General features: G+C 43.5%; 1 protein-coding gene across 6 annotated transcripts in view; it reads right to left on the bottom strand.

Annotated features, from left to right (window-relative positions):
• Positions 1 to 27,222, bottom strand: part of DISC1 (DISC1 scaffold protein) — a 341,872-nt gene that overhangs the window by 237,239 nt on the left and 77,411 nt on the right. For all 6 annotated transcript variants that reach the window (XR_006887032.1, XR_006887035.1, XR_006887036.1 and 3 more), the window contains exons 4-6: positions 16,664 to 16,811; positions 3,556 to 3,685; positions 1,740 to 1,975 (exon numbers count right to left, since the gene is read on the bottom strand). Coding sequence is in view for 3 of the 6 variants with exons in the window: in XM_046650469.1 (XP_046506425.1) it covers positions 1,740 to 1,975; positions 3,556 to 3,685; positions 16,664 to 16,811 (514 nt within the window). In the remaining 3 variants the exon portion in view is untranslated. The remainder of the gene's footprint in view (positions 1 to 1,739; positions 1,976 to 3,555; positions 3,686 to 16,663; positions 16,812 to 27,222) is intronic.

Here is a 27,222-nt window from a genome sequence, read left to right as displayed (position 1 = left end):
GGAGAAATCAGTAGGACACATCTGGATGGTGCAACCACACAAGGCTCCTTTTAGGCCTCATGTATACATATATGCATCTATAAAAATATATTTACATGTATACTGCATCTTATACATATTACATATGTGCGTATAACTTATAACATAGTGCATATATTATATGTATGCATGTATAATTACATATAACACATGGTGTGTAATATACATGTTATGTGTACTTATACACACGTATGTATACACAGACCGAGAATGACTTCCACAGGAGAACAAGGGAGCAGGAACAGGAAAGATCCTTAGAGGCTGAGGCAACAGCATAAGGACACATACGAAAGGTGCAGGAGGGAGAGCACAAGGCAGAGGCAACGATCCGTTCCCTTTGGCTGAAATTTGGCAGCTCTCCCAATGTCTCCCCCTTCAGCATGGGCATGAGCCATGGGGTTAGATTTCTGCGGCGAAATATTAGGGCTGGGAGGGGGATGGGAGGAACTCCTGAGCCGCTCCCTGGAACACCATCTGTGACTTGTGCTCTAGGCTGGATAGGATATAACACGTGTAAGGGGACAGTTATTCACTAAGGAGTCTGGGACACATTTGGATGGGCAGTCTGAAGGCCTTCAGGAGACTGGAATCCCCATAAGAAAAATGAGAAACAGTAAGGATAGTAAATTGCTTGCTCCCATCCAGGCGCTGCTATGAGAGCTCTGCGTGTCTCAGCTCCATTCACCCGCAGAACAGCCCTATGAGGTAGGCATTATTATCATCACCCTGCCCCGAATAATAAGTGGTTCCCAGCCAACAAGTGGGTGAGCGAGGATTCAACCCAGATAACCAGATGGCAGAGTCCACAGTCTCAACCACTACAAATGGTGAGTTGACCATGAATCCCTCTTGTTGCCCTACACCCATGGCGCTCCCGTCCTTCCTACCCACCTGCACAGTCATTCGGGTACAAATCACTTTCTGTCTAACATGTGTAAGTGTGGGCTCTGTCCTTCTCCAAAATAAGGCTATGAGCTCCGGAGGAGCAAGAGGCAGAAGTGCATCTTATGGCTATTCCTCAACACAAAACGCAGGGGAGAGTCTCACTCCATGGTAAGTGGATAAAAAACGGGGCTTTGAATTAATGAGCAGGAGTTTAAGGATCAATTTTGCCTCTTATTAACTGTGACTTTGAGCAAATTACTAACCTTCTTAAACTTTCTTTTTCTCATCTGTAAAATGGATATAATAATAGAAGCAACTCATAGAGTAGAACTGGCACATAGGAAGCACTCAATAAATATTAGCTATCATTTATAAGAAGTCATTCTTCCAGGTGGAAACCCTGTCATCGATTGAGTCTCCCCCTCTCAATGGTTGGTCCTTCACCTTGGCGAGAAAGGTAGTTCACCTCTCTCCAGACGACCATCCTCAGCACAGGTGGGCATCAGAATCTCTAAGCAATTGAGTTCCAATAGATCTCAAAGGGGTGTTTGGAAATGGGGAGGTCGCCCATTAGAATGGAGAAGAATACCGGCCTTTAGCCAGTTGGGTGGCCAGGATCTAAAATATCTTGGCCATGCTCAGGAGTGCCCCACACAATGAAGAATTTTCCCACTCAAAATAACGATAGGGCTTCCACTGAAAAAATACAGCACTGCTTGGAAAATATTTATAGATGAGGGACGGCAGACGAAATCAATCCCATAAACAGGTCAAAGAGGAGAGCAATCCAAAATCAGTTAGGAAATCACCAATACCTCCTTACGGTTTCAGGCGGTTCTGCACAGAGGGGAATCTGATTGGCTAAGACCAGGGTGTCATGCACAGCCTTGCTGACCTCCTGCAGCTCACCCAGGGACAGCCTGCCCATCAGGGGAGTCAGGTCGCAGCCCTGCCATGGGAGGAGCTGCGCTTGAGCTTCTATTTCCTTTCTCAGCTGGTGATCTTTTGCTTCCAGCACCGACATCCTCGCTTGGAGGGCTTCAATTTCCTTCTGTAGAGAAAGGAGAGACCAGATTTTATAAGCTAACTCTGCTCATGGCAAACTGCTCTGCTGACAATGAGCCCTTTAAATGAGAGTCAGCCACAGGCACGAGCGCCATGAAGATCCCCTTCCGAGGCAGGCAGATTTTTGGAAGTTTGCTGAACTGGAAAAAGGATACCAGCTTTATATTTCTGATTTGTTGGCATAAGGAAAAACATTCCCTCCCAAGCATTAAATAACTATGGGGGGGGGGGGGGCGGTGAGCCAAGAATTTGACCTGGAAGAATCCAGCAAATATTTAAATGCCTTATGTCATTTCAGGTGGAAGAGCTAGAACCCAGGATGGCAAACATCATGTACTTGAGATACGAGGTCTGCAGGTACCACGAGCCACACACCAAAAGAGAAAAGCAAACAGTCCTTGGTTGGTCTGTCCCCAAATGAAAATTCCGTGTGTAGAGAAGGATTAAAAATCAGAGCTTCTTAAGTCTGCAGGAGTCAAAGAACAATGAGATGCTGTAGATAGTGCTATGCAGTCTAAAGTTCAGAAAAATATTAAATAAATTAATTTCCACTAATATAGCAAAGCAAAATCCGAAGACCCCATACAGAATCGTCCAACTGAGGTCAATGAATAATAAAACAAGCAGCAGGTAACTGAACACCCATCGTGTGCACAGTGTTCTAGCAGATAATCATCTCACCGCCCATAGGATCCTGAATGGCAAATGAGACTCTTTTAATTAACGCACTCCCATGTTCCGTGCATTGGTTTCTGGCTGATAAGAACACAGCTCTAATCCTGGATGTCTCCTCATCTCTTATATTCTCTCAACGCCAAAGGACAGATCACCTACAACTTCTACTCAGCGACCCCACTTCCAGCAGGGAAGGGAGGAAACTGAGGAAGGACTCAAGATCCACCACTAAGACAAGCTAAGAAGAAATATCACGTCTCCCATTGGTCCAAGATTACAGTATTATTGACATCGTCTCCCAACTAACGTCCCTACCTCCACCTTTGACTTCCCACACTTTGTTGTTTTGTTTTCTTTTTTTTTCAGTTTTTTTTTTTTAACTGTGGTAAAATACATGAAACATGAAATTTATCACCTTAACCATTTTTAAGTGGACAGTTCCGTGGCTTCAAGTACATTCACACTGTTGGGCAACCATCACCACCATCCGTCCACAGAACTCATCTTGCAAAACTTCTCACAGTCTAACTTGATAGCCATTTCCATAAAGGATTTTCAGAGCACAGATTTCTTTCGGCTTCCAAAAGATCCTTCTAAAGGTCAAAATGATAAGAGGTGACAAATTAGCCTGGCAGACAAGGAAAGCCTACTCAAAGGTAATGAGGAATACTGAAAACAGGAGCAAACACTGCTGAGCTTTCAACTCCTCATTTGTATGAGATTCCTACAAGCTCCCTCATCATCTCCACGCATCTCTCACTTTGTACTTCACGGGTGGACAGCCAAAGCTAATCGCTACACTCAGGCAAAGCAAAGACCCACTTTGCTGCATTTGGCCTCAATGGATGAGAAAGATGCTGTCCTATTTCTTGAGATTCTTCATCTGCTTACCTGCAACTGCTGCTTTTCTTGAAGAAGCCAGTCTCGTCTGGTGATGGACACATGTAGGTTATCCTGAGCAGTAGGTTCCAACGTCTTTGGCTCCATCCTGAGCGGGGCCTGGGTGTCGTCACCACCAGCCCTTGAAATAAAACCAATATATTGGTAAAGATATGGAGATCTACAAGAATGTTAACAGAAAGAAATTCACAAAGTGGCCCCAGCTGTTCTTATCCTCAGGCGCATCATAGGAATGAGGTCCCTAATGTAAGTTTCTGTTCTAGTGACAGTCTACTGGGGCTTTTGCTTTTTTCCCATAGCCAACTTGCTATTATTGGACCTGCACTGTCCCATACTGTAGCCACATGTGGCTATACGGGCTGAAAGTACAAAATACACCCCAGATTTGAAAGACTTAGTATGAAAGCCAAGAGTGCAAAATATCTCATTAATGATATTTTCTATGTTCATTACGTGTTGGAATGATAATATTTTTGATATATTGGTTGAACTAAATATACTCTTAAAATTAATTTCACCTGTTACTTCTTACATTTTTTAAATGTGGCTATTAGATCATTTAAAATCACGTTATTGGACAGCACTGCCTTGACCATCCAGACAGTGCCACATTCCAGGGCTGACCTTGGCTTGGGGATTAAAAAGAGGTCTGAATGACTTGCAGATGCTTGGGTCCAAGCTTCTCAGAAAAGGTTTTGCTAAAAGACGGTCGAAAACCACTGAACATCTATTTGGCTTCCTCTTATGCTTGCAGGAGCTGGCATATTCGGAGAAAGCCATGCTGGTGAGAATGGGGCACAGGCTGGAGCCTTATGCTGGTGAGCAGCCTTTGCAGGCATCTTGCAGGTTTGATCATCAAAGGATGACATGTTCATCCTTACAGTGAGCAATTTCTAACTCAGTGCAGGTGCACAGAAAAAAATTTACCCTAAGCAAAACAATGTCAACAATTCAGGGAAACTACATCCAAGAAAACAACATCAACTAAAATTACAAGGAAAACAGAAGGTTGGGAAAAATATTGCCACCTATGGGTCAGGAAAAGAGAAAATATTGCTAATTTCAAGAGTTCTATCAAATCAAGAAAAAGATAAGCACACCTACCAGAAACTCAAAACAGGAATTACAAAAGGTTAAGGAAAATGTTTTATCGTCAAAAATGGTTTTATTTCTTTATTTTATTTTTTTTAAAGATTAGCACCCGAGCTAACATCTGTTGCCAATCTTCTTTTTTCTTCTCCTTCTTCCCAAAGCCCCCCAGTACGCAGTTGTATATTCTAGTTGTGAGTGCCCCTGGTTGTGGCATGTGGGATGCCGCCTCAGCATGGCCTGATGAGCGGTGCCATGTCTGCGCCCTGGATCCGAACTGGCGAAACCCTGGGCCGCCAAAGCAGAGCATGCGAACTTAACCACTCAGCAACAGGGCCGACCCCCAAAGATGGTTTTAAATGTGAATTCAAACAACATAAAATATCATTTTTCACCTAACAAACTGGCAAAAGTTTTCATAAACCATAATTCCTTGATGAGCATTGGGAATAGGAACTAGACTTAGAATATAATATAATTTTGGATCCCATGTTCCCATGTCTAAGAATTCATTGTATATAAATAATCAGGGATGGGCACAAAGATGAGCTACAAAAATACCACATTTTTTCTTAGTGGTCAAAAACAAAACACAGTAATTGAGGCCCCAAATGAGGACCAGAGCAGTAAACCATGGCACAGCCAACCATGAGGAGAGCCACACAGCCACTGAAATTAGGTCACCAAAGAATTCATAAGTGCATGGAAAATGTTCAATACATTGCTTTTTTTTTTTTGGCTGAGGAAGATTCACCCTGAGCTAACACCTGTTGCCAATCTTCTTCTTTTTCTCTCCTGAGAAAGAGTCGTCCTGAGCTAACATCTGTGCCAATCTTCCTCTATTTTGTATGTGGGATGCCACCACAGCATGGCAGATGAGTGGTGTAGGTCCAGGCCCCAGATCTGAATCTGCAAACCCAGGCCACCAAAGTGGAGCACGCTGAACTTAACCAACTACACCATGGGGCCAGCCCCCGACATTGCTACCTTCTGAAGCAGGTATTATGGTAACATGTATAATATGAACCAACTGTTATAAAAATAACGCACATATAAAATAAAAGATATGAAAATATCTACCAAAATGCTATCAGCTCTTATCTCTGGGTGTTGAGATTACTTCTTTCGGCCAATCTTTTATTTTCTAAGTTTTCTATAGTGTGCATGTATTATTTTTATAAACACAATAAAAATGTTTCCTACTACATACACTAAGTAGCTGTACTATTTACTTAAATATTTTAACATAGCCAGCCTGTTATAGCCCTTGGACAAAATGGACACGTCCGTGTTGGAAATAAATCCCACTCATATTTTAAGGATCAAGGACATCTTCCCCTGCACAGACGCAAGTATCTAGAGCATCTGACAGTTTGAGGCATAAACTAAACCTGTCCCCACCTCTCCTTCCCCATAGCTGGAACGTGGCTGCACATGCGTATTGACCGCAGGGCTCATCAAGTAGAAGCATGAAGCTTTATGTTCTCATTGGTACATTCACACAGGGTCTCACTCCCTCCACATCTCCCAGAAAAGATAATGAGTAACGCGTCCTAATATGTGTTGTGCTCTGCTCATTTCCTTTTCCTGCTACCGCATTTCACTAATTCATTCAGAAAACGAAAACTCATCACTAAGCTCACCTACAATGGGCCATGGCTGGTGCTTGGGTGCTGGGGACCCAGCAGGAAGCAAGACCTGGTTTCTGCACAGAGCAGGGGAGACGACCACCGACAGCAAAATGCAAGGCAATGGATCAGTGCTCAGCCCAAAGCTTCAACCAACTACTGACGGAGCTGCAAGGTGGACGCGACTCTCCCACTTCCCAAATCTTAACGCAGCACTTACGAAATAAGCGAGCCAACTGAACACAGCAAGGAAGCAGCCCTGATATTTTTAGAAACAATGGTAGAAAATATGTCACCTCAGCTTTTCTAAGTTAGAACACAGCTACGGGAAAAGCAGCCTTGCTTGTGTTCCTGGCATTCTCTGAATAATCCTGGAAAACGCTTACTTATGGTAACATACCACACAATTCTGAAATTTATTTTAAGACCGGTTACTCTCTGTTTCATGTGCTTAAAGGCAAATAATCAGAGCAGCACTGATAAAAATTTTTAAATGGATAATAGTACAATAAACTAGTATGTATTGAGAATTGACTGTACACCAGACATTACCATTTTTATCACACACACTCATTTCTTATTACAGACCTAAGAGGCAGATATTATTATTACAGTTTTGTCCATAAGGATGCAGACTGTCAGGGAGATTAAGCGACTTGCGCTTGCTCACATAGGAGCAAGAAGCAGAGTTGAGGAGTCAGAGATGCATCTGCTGATTCCAACTTTCCAGCCCCTTCCTGGACACATATACCATTCAGGCTCGCAGCAAGATTATAAACTTCTGTTTCCTCCTGGCTTCTGGTCCTGTGCCACGCACCCCACTGATGAAGCCCCCTTGCCCACTATTCAACAAGGGCAGCTGAGAATGACAGAGAGGGCTTAGCACCTGGAGGCAGACGATCATAGTTTGAGACTTAGTTTTACCTTTTTCCAGCTGTGTCCTTGGACTTGTCTAACCTCTGTGAACCTTACTTCCTCATTTTTAAAATGAGGATGATGAGGATGATGATGGCTTCCCTATATGGCTGATTACGGGATGAAATTTCTTCAACAAATGACCACTGGGCACCGACTGTGTGCGGGTCCCACCCTCACACTGGGGCCATCTGGGGAAGGACACAGAACACCTCTGTCCTAGGGAGCTTGCTGTTTACCATCCCACGCATCTCAAAGTTTGCATCAAGAAAATGAACGCTGTGCTCATGTCCAGTGGACACACTGTCCTACTCAGAGGAATGGAAATTAAAGATGAAATGTTTCCTGGGATCTTTGCATGTATCAGAAGAGGAAGTGTCTGCAACGAAACATGGTCAGCTATTGACGTCTGTGGGAACGGGACGCGCTTCCTCCTTGGGCTCCAGTCTCAGCCTGTTCACACAGCTGCTTGTTCTAGGCAGTAAGCCTCGGAGGAAAGTGACTGAGCTTGTGTCATGTTGTTGTCCCCGGTGCCCAGCACTGCGTAGGGGCAAATATTTGTTGAATGATCTAATGAGTCTGTGACCTAGAAAATCCAGAACTAGTTTATATTCCGCTTTCTATTGCATTTCTGCACACTAATTTATTTCCCAATTTGCTCTGCTTATGCAAATATTACAAGTTTCCTGAATTTCCTAAATAGATACCATCTGGGTCAGGATGGGAGTTATTGAAGGAAATCAACATGGAATTGAAAATTAGCTACAGAGGACCTACAGGTGGGTAACTGGGAATTCTCTATATTATTGTTAATCACACTAATCCATAAGAAAAGCCTGTGTGATTAACCAAAACTCCTCTCTCTGTGTCTCAGACTCTGGGTATAGAAAGCCATCCACAGACAGCTGAGTGATGGCCCCAGGACACACTGTGCTCAGTAATGAAGCAAGGGATGGGTTTCCATCTTTCAAATCTTCAGTCCTCTGAGCCATGCGCCCTCTTCCTTCCTCAATGTTGTTCCCTTTACATTTATTAATTCTCAATGTGTAATCCCTAATGTCAGTGCAAATTAGCGTTGCTGCAATAAACTAATCAGTATGTAAAATGAGCAAATCCCTCAGGGGCAAGAATTAAAAACATGAGGATTGGAATGCTAAAACTGCACGTGGTGTCAGTGGGGACTTGGGGGTCTAAGATCCCACTCTCAGCCCTGAGATTTCCTGCAGGCCAGCATCTGGGGCTGCCCAGTGCTGGAAAGATCCCGGCCTTTCTACTTTTGTCTTTCCCATCAATCATTTGAAGAAGGATAAAACCCATTTGTAAAATGAGGTCCTACGCCACTGAAAACAGTTTAGCTCTAAATTGCACAGGAGAACACTTCCAGCCCAGTAATAACACGCACGTGACTTTTGTGAGTCCATAGTTTAGTAACATTGGGAAAAGAATGAAACACCATCTGGGTGTCAATGTTTCCTGAGCCAAATGGCTAATGAGTGGCTGCCTGTGAAGCACCCACACTGCCACCTCCTCCCCAGCCAGCACCCCAGGGCCCCAGGCCCTCAGAGCCCTCCCTCTGCTCATGGGGCCATCTTCAGAAGTGTCTGGAGTGAGAATACCGGCAGGGCAGAGGAGAGGCCAGACAATCCACCTGATAGGACATCCCGTGCCAGAATGGCTCATGGCAATTGCCATGGTTTATACAGTTGTATGTTTAACACAGAGGGCCCCTTTCCCAGACAGGAATGCCAGTCTTCATGGTGCCAGAAAGATTTCTGTTTTGTGCCACTGCTGGAATCATAGAATTTCAGTCGAGGAAAGGACCAAAATTTATCAAGGTCGATGCTCTCATTGTCACAGTTAGGAAAACCTCAGTCGAGATGACTATTTCTGGCAACAACAGTTGAGTGTGGCCCTTCTGAATATCTTTGCTAATCGCTGTTCCCAATTCATGACCACTCTATCAAATTTATGTCCTGTGAATTTTCTGTTTCCATTTCTCTCTCTTTGGGAAGATGCAGAAAAAGAAGTGGTTTGGGCCAGTCATATAATCACTGAAGTGTGCTTTAAATCTAGAAATAGCTTCCTCTTCCAACAGTGTCATAAATTATCAAGGCCGCTCTGATAGCACAATCAAATCTTGTAAAATTGCCAGGCGTGATACAGGTAGCTTTACAGTTCTGCCTTTAGATATATGACTTGGGTGTAGAAAGTAAGGAGAATGGAGTAAATGTCATATTCCTTGGGAAACTGAACATCATTGTTTCACAGTCTTATCCCACTCATAGAAAAGACTGCCCTGCCAAAGGGATACATGAATATTTATTTGGGTTTATAATGGCTGTGCCCAATGCCACTGGCTTTAGGACTGAGTCCAGCTGAATTTGAGCAAAGAGGATGACATGGAAGACCGTCATTTGGAAGCTTTTATTTATAATCCTCTCATTCTGAAACAAGTTCTGAGGAGTTCTCTATGGATCAACTCAACTTATTCCTCTCCTCTATTCCTTCGTCCCTTATCTTCTGGAGGCGATGACAAGGGGTCAGCAGTGGGTGTCCTGGGAGTGGGACACAGGCTGCGCTAGTGCCCATTTGGCTCCTCGCCTCAAGCTCCGACTCAGGGTTCAGAAACATATTCCGGTTTGTTGGCAATAATGATCATTTTTATGCTGTACCATGACACAGCCATCTTGTTTTATATCGCTGGTAAAAGGTGTCTGTAACAGTTCTTGTCTAGCCTTACGCGGTGTACCTTCATGCCAATCTGTGAACTTGGAGCTGACTGTCACTGAATTCTGTGGTGTAATGGTCCCAACATGACAATAAAATGGAAATAAAGAATCATGTGTTTCAAAGGGAAGAGAGGAAGTCAGAGGAAAAATGACTCAGCTGCAGAAGCATCATGAGCGACACAACATTTATTTCTTCTGTTCCCATCGGAGAGGAAGTATGTGAGGAGGAAACATTTGGACAGGCAAACGGAGCTCTATGGTTTCCCACTGGAAAACCATTGTTTATCTTTGTTTCTAAAATTTGTTGTATTTTGTTTACTTGTATTTTAAGTCATCTATTGGGAAAGGGTCTTTGAAAAGGCACATTTTGCACACACACAATTTAGGTTGTAAATATGACCAGTTTTAATGTCCATATTGGTGAAGATTCACTGGGAAAACCCATAGCATGTATAATCGGAGAAACGGAAAGCGTTAAAGAGAAGATTATCAGTTATACATAAAACAGTAGGACAAACCCCTCTCTTAGGAGAAGGAAAAAATAACTTTCTCTTGACCAGGTGAAAAATACAGCAAGAATAGATGGCTCTCTGTTCTCTTCTGATCATTGCTGTGACAGGGTACGGAGCTGGAATTTTCTGGTTGCTCCAGAATTAGAAGCTTAAGCTGAAGGACACAGGTCTAAATGCCCTCCATTCTAAACCTCCAACAGTGGGTAGGGGGCCCACCCCAGGGGCTGCTCAGGCAACGCTACGACAATCAACCGCCACTCTCAACACACACACACACCCGTTGGCCAAGTAAGAAATGGAGTCTTCATGAGAGATGCTTTTCCTTCCCCTTGCCCCGGCCCCATATGGGGCGAAGGGGGAGTAAACTCTCCCATTCAAACCACATGAAAACAAAGGAAACCCACTAGACCCACTCATAAAGATTGGGAGTGCCCTGAAGGAAGGAAGACTGACATCTGATTCTCCAACATGGATATCTGCCTAATAGCAGAGTCTGAGACAAGGATCTGAGATTGGGCTGTTTTTTGGAGAAGTGATTCCCAAGAAACTTGAGTGAGGGAGTGAGAAGGAGGAAGAGTCAATCAACGGTGCATTACTGAGCTGATCACCACATGGGCAACTGGGACTCAATCCTACTAGGAATCTTCTGGAAAGAATGTGTGGAACATGCCTTAGAACTGTCCCCCCAGAGGCTGGGTAGGCTGAGCATTTATCCACCAACTCCCATCCCAGTGGCTGAGGGTTGATTACCCACCCCCTTCCTCACAAGCTTCAGAGAAGGCCCTGTGGCAGACGAACCTGCTGGGAGCCTGAGGCGGCAAGTTATCAGTGAGCACAAAACTGTCCACAGCTGGAGTGCAAATCAGGGGGAGTGCCACAAGACAGTGGGCATGTCAACACCTATATACAGAGAGTATCCCAGCCTCTGTTAGCCAGGGAAGCAGTGATGACCAACAAGGAGAGGAGCACAAACGCTGGAGAGAGAAAGATTTGAATTGGATGTATAATAGAAGTTTCAAACTGCTCTGGATGAATGTCAGTAACCGAAAATGACCCAGACATTTGTGTTACCTGCCCAAGATATCAGAAACAAATGGGAAAGATGTGTTCAACAGAGCCCAACAGAGACTGGAGAATAGTGAAATCACGTTGCGTTTGTACCCCAACTGAGCAGTTACATTTTGTACCCCAGTGGACCAGTTACATTACTGAGCGGTGTGGAATCAAAAATAGACAGGGACAGGGTGCCAAACGATCGGAGTATCTGTATCTGCTGTTGGAGGGGCCCGGTCAGCCCCTGAAGGCAGCAGTTAAACTCTCTGGCTGCCAGAAGGACCTGAACGAATCGAGTGTGATTTGGGGTGGTATTCCGCACAAGGTTCAGAGAATTAAACAGCTTTTTTAAAAGCTGAATTAAATGGGGATTATTAAGAACAAAGTGACAGTAAAAATTAAAAATGAAGCTCCTGATTCTACTTGGGTATTTACATTTCCTTAAATCTTATTCCAAACCAAATTTTCTTAACCTGAGATCTAAAGACCCCCTAAAGAGTGAACGGATAAGCCTCAGAAGATCTGTGAGGCTCTGGAAACTGCGTGCAGTGGTGTGTATGTTTGTACACATGTGGTTTGGGGATGGAAGAAGTCTATACCTTTTACCAGGTTCTCAAAGAAATACTTCATCCCAAAAAGGTTAGGAGGCACTTGTTTATGTTATAAACTACTATTGAAAATTTGCCATGTCAATACAACTATTTTATTTCTATAGGAAAAGTATGGTTCATTGGAAAGTATTCTATTTCCCCCTTGAGTCAGAGAGAGTCCCTGGCCTCAGAGAAAGTCCCTGGTCTGTGAGGAACCTTTTTGTCCAGGCTCTGGGATGTGTGAGCTCCAGCCGGCACATGGCCCCTTGGTGGTCGCTGTGAGAACTGTAGCCACAGCCTCCAACTCAGGGGAGACCCGCAAGTCCAGATAACCCTGCTGATGACACATGTCACAGGCTAGATGGGCAGTTGGCACAGTGAAAGACAATTCTTTAAAAATTATTAATAACTATATAATTACATCAACATCCATTAGAAAAACGTAAGAAAGAAGTTGATTTTGAGTCATTATTTTCGAATTGTGTCAATAATAGGACACGGTGGATTTGGCAAAAGAAAAGCCAAGATAACAATAAACAACCAAAGTCTGGAAAACAGTTATCAATTCAACCCTCTCGTTTTCTGATGAGGGGAGGGAAGTGTGGAGAGGTTAGGAAACTACGCCAGGTCCCACGCAGCTGGGTAGTGGAAGAGACAGGACCAGAACCCAGGTTCCCTGACGTCCAGTCCAGGGTTCTATCAAGATACTTGAAAGTCCTTCTCACTAGGGTGTCAGAAGAAAGGCTGAAGGAGCACTTTCTCTAAGGAAACTGAACCACATTAGAGTGAAGCTTCTCTCTCTTTCTCTCTCAGTAGGTATTCCCATATATCTTTGTAAACCTACAGATAGATACATACCATATGTATCACATTCATTCATTCAATGAATATTTATGGAATACTTGTTATGGGTCAGCCACTGTTCTAGTCTCTAGGAATAAAAAGATAAATACAGTACAGTCTTGTCCTCAAGGAGCTCTTGTCTGTCAGAGCAGACAGATATTCAAGGAAACAGATTTATTTAAGAGCCAAGACAGAGGTGAGTTCATTCCAGGCGCTCCAGTAATTCAAGAAGGAGATGGTGTGACTTAGGGGCAAGGCAAGGATGGTAGCTGAGCTGAGTCTTGAAGAATGAGCAACAGTTAGGTGACAACAGTGGGGCATGCGCAAGATCATAGAATTAAGAAAACATTCAGAGCATTTAGGTAACATCTAATACTTCAAGTATGTGTGGCTTGCAGGTGCTAGTGATGGCTAGTTAAACTCTGGGCTGCTGGGAAGCTGGGCAGTAGCTGCATTGGAAAAGCTTTGAATGTCATGCTAAGCAGCATGGATTTTATCGTGAAAGAAGTGAGGGCCATTGAGCATGATATGCTATTTCCATCTGTGGCACTGTGGAAGATGAATGGGAGGGAATAATATTGGAATATCAGCAAGGAGACCATTGCAATAAACCAGATTACAAGTTTTAAAGCAGAACAAAGGCATTGATATGAGGTGAGAAGAATGAGTAGGAATAAGATGGAGGTAGACAGTAGAACCAACAGGACTTGGGAACCAATGAAATTGGGTAGTAAGGCAAAGGAAGGAGCCAAAGATGTCTCCGAGTATTTGCTTGGGTAACTGGGTAGATGTTGACATTTAAGTCACTGAGATTGGGAAATAGGGGAAGGGGCTGATTGGGGAGAAAGACAGTAAATTTAAGAAGCAGTTTTTGAAACTAGTATAAAGGCAGGGATAAAAAGACAGTAAAGTTTGTAGGTTAAAATAAGGATAAAAGAAATAGTGAACTTAGTAAAGGTCAGAGAGATGTTCAGTAGAAAGCTGAACTATAGTTTGGAACTCTGGAGAGAGATCAGGGTAGAGATAGAAATCTGAGGGAAATGAGTACATTAATGGTACCTGAAGTACAGGAGTGTTTGAGATCATCCAGAAAGAGTATATAAAGTGAGAAGAGAAGATAGGCTGGAACAGAAGACAGAGGAAGGTAAATATTAAGGAGACAGGGAGAGGAAGAGGAGCTCATAAGAGATTGAGAAGATTGGCCAGTAAGGTAGCAAAAAGACCAGGAAAAGCTAAATCATGAAAGCCAAGGGGAGAGAGAGTTTTAGGAATGAATCTGACTGAGTAAAAGTTCTAGACACTGCAGTGACATAGAGCAGAATAAGAACTGAAAAATGTCTTTTAAATTTAACATCTAGAAAAATCATTGCTGACTTTGACTTTGGTAGTAATAGAGATAGAAAGCAGACCACAGTGGGATCAAAATGGGACCGGGAACTAAAAACATGCTGACAGGGAACTCCTGTGAGGAAAATGAGGGAGGATAATAATTAACAAGGGAACCCAACAGTTTACACTGGCTTCGTAAATAGTTGATAAAGACTTGTACTTTTATGGGGGACATGTTAAGTTGAGTCCTCTGAAATTGCTACCTTTATAGGTCACAAACAGTCAGATATAAGAAATGTCAGAAGGTGTAACCTAATTGAGGGAGAATGCACGATATTGCCTTTATTTTTGTTCATTGTATTCTATGAGAAGCTCAGCCAAGACCATAACAAAAGCATCGCTCTCCATAAGATCACATGTAGACTAAAGAGAAGATCGTTGAAACGCCTTTGCCAGGTCGACTTAGAGAGGCAGCGCAGCATGCTAGTTCCAAGCGAGGACTCAAGCCAGGTGGCCGCATTTGTGCCTGAGCTCAGCACCCACCATTGGGTGGTCTGCATAAGACCCTGAACCTCTCCTGGGCCTAGTTTCCTCATCTTTAAATGCAGATATAGATATAGAGGATGAAGATGCAGCTCTCCATATAGACATAGATATCAACACATAAAATAGTGCTACTCCCTGAATTGTCTTGAGGATTAAATGAGTTACTTCCTGGCCATCAATGGAAAAATAGATAAGCCAACAGTGGTACATCCATACAATGGAATATTATTCAGCCTTAAAAAGGAAGGACATTCTGACACATGCCACAACATGGATGAACCTTGAGGACATTATGCTAAGTGAAATGAGCCCATCGCAAAAGGACAAATACTGTATGATTTCACTTATATCAACTCTTATAATGACAACTCTTATACCTAGAATTGTCAAATTCATAGAGACAGAAAGCAGAATGGTGGTTGCCAGGGGTTGTGGGGAATGTGGAGGTAGTGTTCAATGGGGACAGAGTTTCAGTTTGGGAAGATAAAAAACAGTTCTGGAGATGGATGGTGGTGACGGAGGCACAGTAATGTGGATATACTTAATGCCACTTAACTGTACACTTAAAAATGGTTGGAATGGTAAATTTTATGAAAATGAAAAAAAATGAGTTACTTCTTAAAGCACTTAGTAACTGCTATGCAAGTGTTTGCTAAATAAATGGAAACATAATGCATTGGCAGATGCTAAAAATGGGCCAAGACTGGAGTGGAGAACAAAAATGACCCCAAAGAACAAAAGAAAGAAAGAATTACGTGAAAAGTCAAGTTGGGAAGGAACCCATCATGAAAAAGGGAGAGAAAACGGGGTGACACCTCAACGTGAGATGAAAAAAGCATAGAAATGGGGAGGTGGAAGTCACCTTCTCTTTAAGAAGACCGCATAAAAGTTCATTCAACAAACATTGAGAAGGAAGCACCTACCAGATGCCAGGCACCATGATACGTGCTCCCAGCAAATCTGCAGAGCCAGCACACGAGGAAACAACTGGCCTCAGTGTTAAGACAGGCTTCGGGGAGACACCAGGATGAAGTGAATATAGAGTGCCATGTACACCTAACAGGAATAGGCCAGACAATCTTGTGATTGTCAGGGCCAATTGGAACCTGGAAACAAAGTGTAATTTCCGTGGCCATGTTTATCCCTAAGTAGAAGCAGACCTGAACTGTGATTAGGCTGATAGTATTCAGCAAGCCTTCACCCAAGGAGAGAGGGAACAAGCAGACAGATGAGAGCAGTGGTTCTCAGACTTTTCAAACGCACCAGCGTGTGGGTCACACCCTCAGAGAGCCTACTTTAGTTGGTCTGGGGTGGATCCTGGACATTTAAAAACTCTCCAGGTGATTCAAACACGCAGCCAAGATTGCGAACCACTGGATTAGAAATAGCACTTGCTCACTGTATATAATCGATCCCAGGGGACCCTCGCACAGCAGAAACAGGAAAAGCTGTTCAGGATCTAGAGGTGGAGTCAGGAGGAGGATGTGTGTTCATCCCTCAGTCAGAGGGGACTGTCTGCGGATCTTAACACGACAACAGAAGACCGAGCTGCCCTGACAGGAGGAAATCCACCCCCACCTCCTCGGAAGGTTGGGCTCCCAGGGGAAGCTTTACCCCCAGGCTGTGGCTGTGCTTGTGGAGGGTCTCTCTGTCAATTAGCAGAAAGGCCTTCTTAGGAGAGCATGACCCACAGTGGTCTCTCTCTCTGGAAGGATCCCCCACTTGCCTAACCAACATGAGTGTACTCCTCAGGAAAAAGCAGCTGAGGGTCTCTCCAGCTAAACCCCTCCCAGCTCTTCACTACATGGGAGCGGAGAAAGCAAGAGCCTGAGGAGAGGAAGGTGGTGGCAATCCCAGGTACTTACTGCTGAGTGGCCCGGCGCAAGGCAGCCTGGGCCTGTGCTCCCAGGTGGCCCAGGAGGCTGCTGAGGGCCGGCTGCCTCGAAGGAAGCTGAAAGTGCAGGCTGCTTTTCTCTTTCTCCAGGTCTTCTAATCTTTGATTCAACATCTCAGCTGGAAATCCAAAACGATGAGAGGGAGAAATAAAGAACCATGAAACTCAAAGTAGATAGTCCAGTGTCTCTTAGCCCCACTCCCAGTCAACATTCATGACCTCATACAAAGGTTACCAGTTTCTAGGCCAGCACTTCATCTCTCAGTCGGTGCTTTTAAGAATCTTCTGTCTTTTTACTGACAATACAGCCCTCCCACCCTTCAGTCTTCTAACTATCAGAGGGTCTAGTTTATGTATTTATATCACGGTCATAATTATGATCATCACATAGAAGGATACTTAATTATTTTTAAAACCCTCGTGGTCAATTGGGAGGAAATCTGCTAATTTTGATGAGTTCTATATAGACAATTGAATCAATGCTTGGGCATTGATTTTACAAATGTTTCCTTAGAAATTGCCCATCAAAGTAAAAACAGTCATAGTCCCCAAGTCATAGATGTTATGCTCATATTCTGTCACGCTGTACATGACCATCTATCCGCTTCTGTTAGAAAGGAGGAGTCCTATTATTTTTTTAATGGTCTTAAGTCTCCTGAGACAGGCATAAATATAGAATCCCTGTAAAACAATTTTTCTTTAAAAAAACCAACTGCAGAAATTGGAATTTCCTCGAGTGAGAACTTACCATCATAATCAAACACCCAAACAATTGGAAAGTTTCCCATAAAGCTATTTTTGCAGAAATGTAAGGTGTCGGTTTAAAAAATACCATCTGCCAAAGTTTCCCTCCCGCTGGTCCTTGCCAGGCGGGTGGGCAGACGTCTCGATCCCCTCCACCCTTGGGTAGTAGGTGGGCCCTGGGGCTACCCGAGATCCCAGGCAGCCGCCTCTGGCCTTGAGTGCCTAGTGCTTCCCCAGGAGTGCAACGCAAACATTGTCCTTCGCTATTGACCTACTTTCCAAGTAGGTCATTTCTAGAAGACTCCATTTCAAATTAAAACAGTTTTCAACAAGCTTGTTACTTTGAAAGCACCTTCAGAACCTTTTATCACATACCAGCAGAGGTCAATACTAATCACAGTGCCGCCCTCAACATGACACTTCTCTCACACCAGCCCACTCCTGGGGGACACACCTGGGGGAGGAAAGGCAGGCCTCAGGTGTCATGGACAGCAAAACTGTGTCTCTGGGGATGTCAACTGAGAGATCTCCCCATAAACTTGCCATATGCATTGGGACGGATAGCCAGAAACTTGCTAAGAGAATTTGCCATGGATTCATTCTAACAATACCAGAAAGGGTCACTTATTTACTATTCAAGACCAAGTCACAAGCAACGAGGCTCTCAGTTCATGCAGCCTTCTTCAAAGTGACAAGATGGAGCTAATCCTGACACCTCACTTACAATACACAGTGGAGCGTGGCCTGACAGGTCTTCCAGGATAACACCGAAAGGTACACGTTCTGTAACACCAAGCTTCAAATATTTTTTTAACTTACTTTATTTTAATTAATACTTTTATTAATTTATTTATTATTTAGTTATTTACTTATTTCTTGCTATATAAAATCAAACCCTCAGTGAAAAACAATTAATTTCTTACCTTATATGCTTTAAAATAACATATTGGTGCCATCATAACGTAGTGGCAAAGATGTGTCAAGATACCATTACATGGGGATTAGGAGAAACCTGAGTTTGTGCCTCAACTCTGACATTTCTAGCTGTCTGACCTTCCAGTTACTTAACCTTCCTAAGCTTCAGTTTACTAATCTGCAGAAATGGGGCTAATAACAGTATCTCCATCGTAAGGTTTTCTGAGGATTAAATGAGATAATCTGTGCAAAGCATTTTGCAGGAAGCCTGGCACCTAGTATGTGTCCAAAAGGACTGGCCATCAAGTGTTCTCAAGAAAGTTAGACACTCAGTCTGGTCTCCCTCAGCATCTACCAGATTCTAAACCGTACCCTCCCACTGCCAGGGGAAAAGTCCCCAAAGAATGCAAGCCAATCCAGCAAAATAAAACCCTGGAAGTCGTTAATTGGCTGCCAAAAATCATGGCCACAATGAATCCCAAAGGAAAATATGAATTATCCCAGGTAATATCTGCAATTAGCTATGTTCTATGCTGCCACTTGCCTTCAAAAATGAAGATACCTCAAGTTATTTCTATTTTATGATTAGAAAAGTGAACAAGGATGGTGACCATCGATTTTGTAGCTTATCATTATCTCTAATTTCTAAATGATCTCCCACTCTAGCCTCTCGATTGGCTCTCGGCTCCAGGGGGTTCCATTTCACATGCCAGCATCACCTCTGGTTGGCAGAGGGTACATTCTACTGGCTCTTGCAAATTACAGCCCTGTTCACTAATTAGACATCCCAGGCAGAGGGAGCTCCCAGCCAGGACAAAGGTCCGTAGGTAGCCAACAAAGAGGAGAGTAGTAGGAGATGAGAGGAGGGAGGGTACTCGATCATCAGGGCGTCAGAGGCCATCGTAAGGACTTTGGCGTTCACCTCGAGGGGGATGAGAGCCACTGGAAGGTTTTAAGCAGTGGAGTGACGTGATCGACTCACGTTTAACAGGAAAACCCAGATGTTCCGTTGGGAAGACCATAAAGGGCAGAAGTCCAGAGACCAGGGACAAGGTCACCACAGTCACCTGGACAAACCTAATGGTGGCCACCTAGAAGTGAAAGTGGGGGTGGAGAAAGGTGCTGGGATTTCAGATCTTTTCTGACAGATTGGACACCAAGAATGAGAGAAAACAGAAGTCAAGAGTGACTCCAGTGTTTTTAGCCTGAGCAACCAGAGGATGACGTTCCCATGAGCTGAGCTGGAGGAATCTGCTGCTCCCTCTCCCAGAAATATCCTTCCCACACGGGCCCAGGATCCAGGTCTCAGTATCCCCTCTGAGGGCACCTTTCCGGGCCCCACCCCATCCTCCAGGTGGGCTCCCTGGTCTATACGTTCCCTAAGCGCCCCCGGACTTCTCCTTGCATGAGGTGCCTCTGTTTGTCTCTTCTCATTCAAGGCCCCCTGTGTCCATGAGAGACGGACTGTGTCTGGCCGCATGCCCACTTGTGCAAGCAGTGTGGCATAGACTGCAGACAGACCGAAGAAAAGACAGACCTGGAGACAGCGAACAAGACATAAGGTTTATGGGGACTTACACACAGGGCATGTCCAGGGGCGGCCAGCTGGACAGACTTGCGCACTGTTACCAGGGGCAGGGAGGGGGTTGCTGATAGAGGCGGGGGGCACAAAGACTATGTGCTTGCGAAGAGGGCTGTCCCTGGGACAGCCAGCGTTCCCAGGACAGTAGCTCATGTGGAGGGCTCCGTGTTCCTTCATGATGTTCTTTGAGTGCGATAGGTGAAGATCATGGCTGGCCAGGCCCTGGCATCCTGCCCAAACGGTTGGCATCCTGCCAGAAGGGGGCCAGAAGGACACATGGCTCTTAAAGGGCTCGAAGTTTATTGCTGAGCAAGGGTGACCCTACTGCATCACCATGCTTGTCATTGTTTAATCACCAGGAATGCCGCCTGGCTCAGAGCAACTGTGCGCAAAAACGTGTCCAACTAAATTCAAGTTTAGAGTCCCTCATTTTGTTCATTGTTTTGTGCATTTTCATAAGCCGCTTTAAATGCTTTTCATTAGCAACTAAATGAATATAAAACATAAAACTCATCAAATCCACTGCCTAAGTTGCAAGACTTTACTCTTTCTCCCAAAGGCACCAACCGGGTCCCTGTGACCCCGGCCTGCAGGTCTGGATTCTCTGAGTAGCCTGCTTCTGCATTTCCACATCCTTGTGATTTTCCCTTGTGGTGTTCACCACACTCATGCCTTCTTCTCCATTCCCACCGCCTCCAGTCCTGCCCGGGTCACCATCACCTCCGCAGATGAATGACTTCTCTGCCTGATGGCTCTCACTCCTTCCATCATCTCCACACGGTGGACAGAGCGCCCTTCCTAACTCAGACGAGTACAAGCTAATGAATGAATGAATAAACTGAGGAATGAAGAGACAGTTGCTTTGTCCTGGCACTGTTCCAAGCACTTCCGTATAGGTTATCACAAAACGTTCTCAGAATCCTGGGGGCCTCCTCCGGCCTCCAGACAAAGGCCAAACATCTGTGCCTGGCATCCAAGACCACACGCAAGCTCACTCAGCCCCACTCTCTTCTCCTACACCAACACTCTGGTCCTAGTGACACGGTGGCGACACATCATTGGAAAGAACACGGAATCATAACACTGAGAATGAGGGCACCAGAATTCTGCATGAATTTGACACCAACTGCGTATACAATATTTGACAAATCACCTTCCCCATTTAAGTCTCAGAGGTTCATCTGCTTTATGGCAATAATATCTCCAATGAAATTATAATTTTTATTAAACAGCAAAGAAGTGTATTGGAGTCTGCCTTAGCTTAGTCTGCTTGGGCTGCTATAACAAGGCACCATAGACTGGGTGGCTTAGACAACAGCTTTTTCTCACAGTTCTAGAGGCTGGAAGTCTAAGGTGACCGTGCCAGCGTGGTCAGGTCCTGGCGAGAGCCCTCTTCTTGGCTGCAGACAGCCAGCTTCTTGCTGTGTCCTTACATGGTAGAGAAAGAGTGGCCTCTTCTTATGAGGGCACCAATCCCATCGTGAGGGCTCCACTTCGTGACCTAATCACCTCCCAAGGACCCCACCTCCTCATGCCATCATATTGGGATTAGAGTTTCACATATTAATTTGGGGGGACACAAACATTCAGTCTATTGCATGCCTCAAAGGGGGAAGAGAGAAGCTTCAACCAGAATGGCCCACTTTATCCATTAATATAGACGGTGTGGAAAAACAGTTCCTCTGGTGAGGAGGAGTATTTGAAAATAGTATTTTTCACTTTCTAAATGCCATGCCTATTTATTATTTCATGTATTCTCTCAATTAACAAATACCTCTGATAACTCAATGTTGCTAGGCTGTAGGGCTGCAAAGATGAACAGGACATATTCCTGGTTCTTAAGGAATTCAGTGACTGGGATGGGGTCAAAATTATGAACAGGCCTTCTCTTGTCTTCCTGTGCTTCATTGGCGGGGTGGGGGGGAGGGGGGCGGCGCATGAAGGAGCACATAGGTGACATGCCCACCAGCACCCGGGATGTTCAGGAAGCCACAGAGAGGCATGTGACGGCATGCTTGGTGATGTGCCCACCAGTGCAGAGGATGAGGCACACTGACGGGAAAGAGGCTGCAGGTGGAGCAGACAGCCAGGAGGGTGGGAGATGGGTTATACTGAGAAATATGCCAATAATTAAACAATTAAATTGATGGAATAAGTAAGTAAATAGATGGAGGATAAAGAGAGCCAGGTTTCTTAGTATTGGAGAATAGACTTACAATTATGGAAAAGGGTAAGGGCAGAAAGAATTTAGGTGTGTTGCATTGGAATTGAAAGTACTGGTATGAATTAATGGTTTTTAATACAGATACTCACAGATAGATATGGAAATAGTTATAGACGTATGTGCTGTGCATTTACATATATTTTCTTTATCCACTGAGAAAGCCTAGAAGCAGCGATACTCCAGTAGCAACGGGCACACCAAGCACACGGATCCTGATTTCGAAACACCATCTTCTGCGAAAGGAATCAGAGCCCTTGGAGAAATGGCTGATTCCAGGCCTGAGGCAGGACCAGTACAAGATGAGTCTGGAATATCTTGTTGTACAAAAAAATTAAGACCTGCTCAAAGACGGGTGGAGACATGTCAATAGAACCCAGGAGCCATCTTGAGGGAGCTCATATGGGCCAAATCTTGGATAATTCAAGAATCAAATAAATAATATTAACGAAGTACAACCCATTGAATAGTACACGCACCCATGCATCCATGCTAATAGGATGCCAACTAATAAAAAGGAATGATGCAATAGAGGTTTGGTGGGGCGCAGGGTACCAGTGTAATCTTAGGACATCTCCTTCACAGTATACCAATCAATTTCCAAGGGAAAAATGGTAACTTTGTGGTGGAGAAACCTGGAAGCCACTAGCATAACCAGATGGTCAAAGTTAACATCAGCAGTAGTGGCACAGTCTGCATTGTGTGACACCTGATAAGATGCACCAAGAAGCACACAGTGTCATTTCCATTATGTTCTTGTCAGGGCTGCATGACCTGAATCGAGTCAGTAGGAAACATTAATGGACCCAGACTGAAGGTCGACCAAGAAAGTGGAAGGTCTGCACTCCTTAAAACTTTCACGGACGTAAAAGACAGAGAAAGACTGAATATTGAAGAATTGCTCTAAGATGGGAGGAGACTAAAGAGACTTGATAGCTACATGCAGTGTGTGTTCCTGAACAGGAAAGGAGAAAAGAATAATGTTGAGATCACTGGTGAAATGTGAGTGGGATCTGTAGACCAGATAGGAGTGCCATATCAATGTTGATTTCTCGACGGGGAGAGTTGCAGCTTGGTGGCGTGTGAGAGTGTCACTGTTTGGGGAAATACACAATGGGGTACATAAGGCTGATGGGCATCATGTCTGCACCTCCCTCTCCACTGGTCAGAAAAAGGCTAGTGATAACGGACATGTGCATCCAGTTGGGAATCGGAATGAGGGAGATATGTAAGTTCTTTGTACTATGCCTGCAACCTTTTTGTAAGCAGAAAATTATTTCAAAATAAATTCTTTTTTAAATTATACATAGATAACCACAACACTGCTAAATGCTGCATTTGTGACTTTTATATCCTTTTATTTGTGTGCATCCTGCTGTGCCTTTAAGAAAATCTCTCCTATTATTCTCTCTGTTTGGCCCAGTGGTCGAGGAAACACAACTCACTTTTTCTGGCTTTTCTTTCTTTTAAACCTTTGCAAGTTCCTGTAGACATTGTTAATCTGATTTCAGCGTGTAGCTCAAGATTTAAAGCCAGAATTGTAGAGAGTGCTGCACACAGCAGGTGCTTAATAAATGTGGTAGACTGACCATCTGACTGGCAGCAAGAATATTAGAAATTTTGGTTGCATTTTGTAGACATAGCTGCATAGTAAAAACAAACAAACAAACTCCAAGTTAACATGGAGGATATTACCAGGCACAAAGTAAAATGACGCATTGAATAACATGTTCTAATTGATACTATACATTCAATTTCTGGATCTAACACGCTCGCTTGTAGGACTTCAGCAATAAACATGCTAACCATCCTCTCATTCCATTTGGATCAAGTAAATGTATTTTTTGATGCTACAACAACACATTTATTAATGTTTAATTGAGGGTCAGTGCTCATCTGTTATTCCTTGGCACAACAATAAGTGCCTGTTACTTGGGCTACAATATGGAAACAGAAAGAAAGAAGTGTACTTTCTACATCTATGAATAAATAAGCAAATAAGCATTTATAGAGCAGCAAGAAATCTTCACACATAAAGACATCCTGCTAAATAGATTTCATTCCCACTGCCTTGTTCTGTCTGTGGGAAGACAGAAAATATGGTGTAAACCATTTTCTTGGCCACGCAGCCATCCAATATTCTAAGGAGGCCCTTTACAGTTAAGAAGCAATCAGTGTCTCCCTAAGTTATTTTTCCTTGGTTTTTACATAATAGCCAAGGTACGCTATTCATTGAGAGCTGAATATTCTAATAATTCTACATTACCATATGCATCACATGCAGGTGACCAGTTTACGAAGAATTAGACTGTAATAAAATGTATTTCAGACTAACCTGAGCACAACTGAGCCAGTCTTTGAGATTTTAGAGTAGTGGAATTTCTTGGATTCATTAGCATAAAAATCAGCCACTATTGGGGCGCTGAGACTTCAAGCATAGTAATCATTTTTGAGCATCTACTACAGGCCCGGCATCATATATACATTATTTCTGAGCTTCACAACATCTTATAGTAGGAATACAAAGGCAGAAACTGAAATCCAGAGAATTTAAGAAATTTGCTCCAGGCCTCGGAATAAGTAAGTAGCAAAGTCAGAATTTGAACCCTGATCTTTTCTGGTGCCAAATTCCAGCTTTTTCTATTCCACTTCCCAGGAGCCACCCCTGCTCCCAGAGTCTCCCCAGTCACACAGGGATCTGTCTGTCTCTCCATTTGTCTGGGTCCCTGGACACTGTGGATGCACTGGTCAGAGACTGGGCCTCATTCAACTCTGCCTTGCATTGCATAGACATTGGTGTCTAGCTCAGTCCTGGGCACACAATAGGCACTGGGTAAATGCTGAATAAATAAAGGAATGGCTGTTTCTGCTTGGATGGGGTGTACTGTAGACACAGAAAAGCAGCAACCATGCTGTGAGCAGTGCTATGTGCCAAGCACCTCGCCATAGAGCAATCATTTAATCCTCACAATGACCTCATGAGGGAGACGTGGTTATGCCCACTTTGCAGACCAAAAGACTGAGGCTCAGGGAAAGCTTAAGGACGTCTAGTTTAGTCACACGGCTATGTGGATTCAGAAATAAAGCCCAGGTCTGTCTGACTCCAAAATCTGTGCTCTTGACCACTGTGTTCTACAGGAAGATCTCATCCTAGAGTGCACACCATAACCTGAAATACACACCCGAATGCATTACGCAAATGCAAACTATTCTACCGACCCATTTCCCACTTCATCCACTCCTTTCTCACAGAAGGCATTCAACAGACAAAACAAACAAGCAAATAACTTGCAAAAGTGGAAGCAGCCTCAGATCCAATTCCAGGGGAATGTTAAAACAAATTATGGTATATCCACTCAGGGAATGGTATGTAGCAAGTCAAAAAACAATGAGGAAAAAATGTGGGGAATATGTACAGAATACATGTACCTATTATCTGGACTTTATTATTACAAATATGTTTTTTTTTTAAAAACCCTATAAGGAACTAAGAGTTTTGGCATCAGTCAGTATGATTCTGGGTGACTTTTTCTCAATTTCTCTTCTTACGAAATCAGCTATAAAATCTTGAGCTGTTTATTATTAAGAAAAATACTATATTTTTTAAATAGCCTACTGGTTACTTATGCTTCTCTTTGATTTCTGTATAAAAATGGAGATTTGGCTTCCTCAAATTCTTAATGCTAAACTGCTTAGGGTAAGCTTGGCTCCCTGGGTCATAGATCTTTTCAGAGTACACCAAAGAGGATTTCTGGAAAGTTCTATTTGAAGCTCGCCAATGTGTGGAGACAAGACTGAGAAATCACTCCAGTTGTGGTATAAAAGGAAAAACAAACATTTGAGGGAGGTACAGAAAGTTTGGAAGACAAGCAATAATTTAACTGTGATACTTGCCCACTGAACACTTAGCTGATTACCTTGTTCTTCATACATATTTGTTGATTTGTTCTGAAATATTTCAGTAGAATATTTGGTTGAAGCATCTGTTTTTTTCTCAGCAAGAATTTACCAAGTAAAATAAATTGTGAGTGATCAAAATAGCAAAAATAATGAAACTTCTAGTACTTCCCCATGTCTTGGATATGTCATATGACTAGCAAGCTATACGTGCATGTATAAAGGAGTATATGTATGCACATGCACACATGTGCTATCCATAGGTTGGCAAACAATACTTAAAGTTGCAGTGTTCAGACACAGCGGAAAACAGAGAAAATTCCTCAGGATCATGAGCTTCTGAAAGAGTGGCTTGGTTATCAGTCAGTCCAAAATACTCTTTGCCTCAACTCTTAAAACTAAATTCATAAGAAAATGTTCCTTTCACCAAAGGCCAATCACCAAATATCCCAGGGAAGTGACCAACTGAATTTTGGTTACTTCTTACAAAAGCCTCAGATTTTCAGAACTATAAAAACCTTCTCTAAATAAAAACCTACAGATGCTGTGGAAAACTGAATCACTGTAAATGCGGTCCGTGTCCTTTGTTCAGAATCTGGGGTCGCTGAATCCCCACTGGCAACAGTCTGTTGCCCACTTCTTTTTAAGCGCCATGGAACGTTCCCCACCGTCATGCCTACCACTTCCAACATTACTCCCACCATCTCCTCCACTCCTACCACCACCACCATCAACAACAGCAACAGCACCAGCACTACCCCTGTCACCACTCCTACCACCACGGCCATCCCCTCTGCTGATTACATTAAGAAGAGAGAGACCCATCCAACTGTCCAGCTTTCTATTAGGAGATATGAGTTGAAAGCACTTACCTAAGAAGGAGGAACATTCTTTAGGTCATTTCCAAATAGCTACAACACAGACAAGGACAAGAGGAGGAAAAGAAGGACAGGAGAGGAAAAGCCACTCAGCAGAACAAGGAAAAAAGTCAGAAAGGACACATACCAAAATATTACCAGTGGTTATCTCTGTGCCATGAGAATAAAGGTGATTTTTTTCTTTTATTTATATTTCTGAACTTTCTAAATGTTTTTACAATATCATATATTGCTTTAATAATTAGTAAAAAAAAAAAAATCCACTTTTAGATATAAAAGGCAATTATCAGCTC

Source organism: Equus quagga, chromosome 2, assembly GCF_021613505.1.
Source record: "Equus quagga isolate Etosha38 chromosome 2, UCLA_HA_Equagga_1.0, whole genome shotgun sequence".
Lineage (NCBI taxonomy): Eukaryota > Metazoa > Chordata > Mammalia > Perissodactyla > Equidae > Equus > Equus quagga.
The sequence above is the reverse complement of the archived record's forward strand: the minus strand, read 5'-3'. Positions and strand labels throughout refer to the sequence as shown.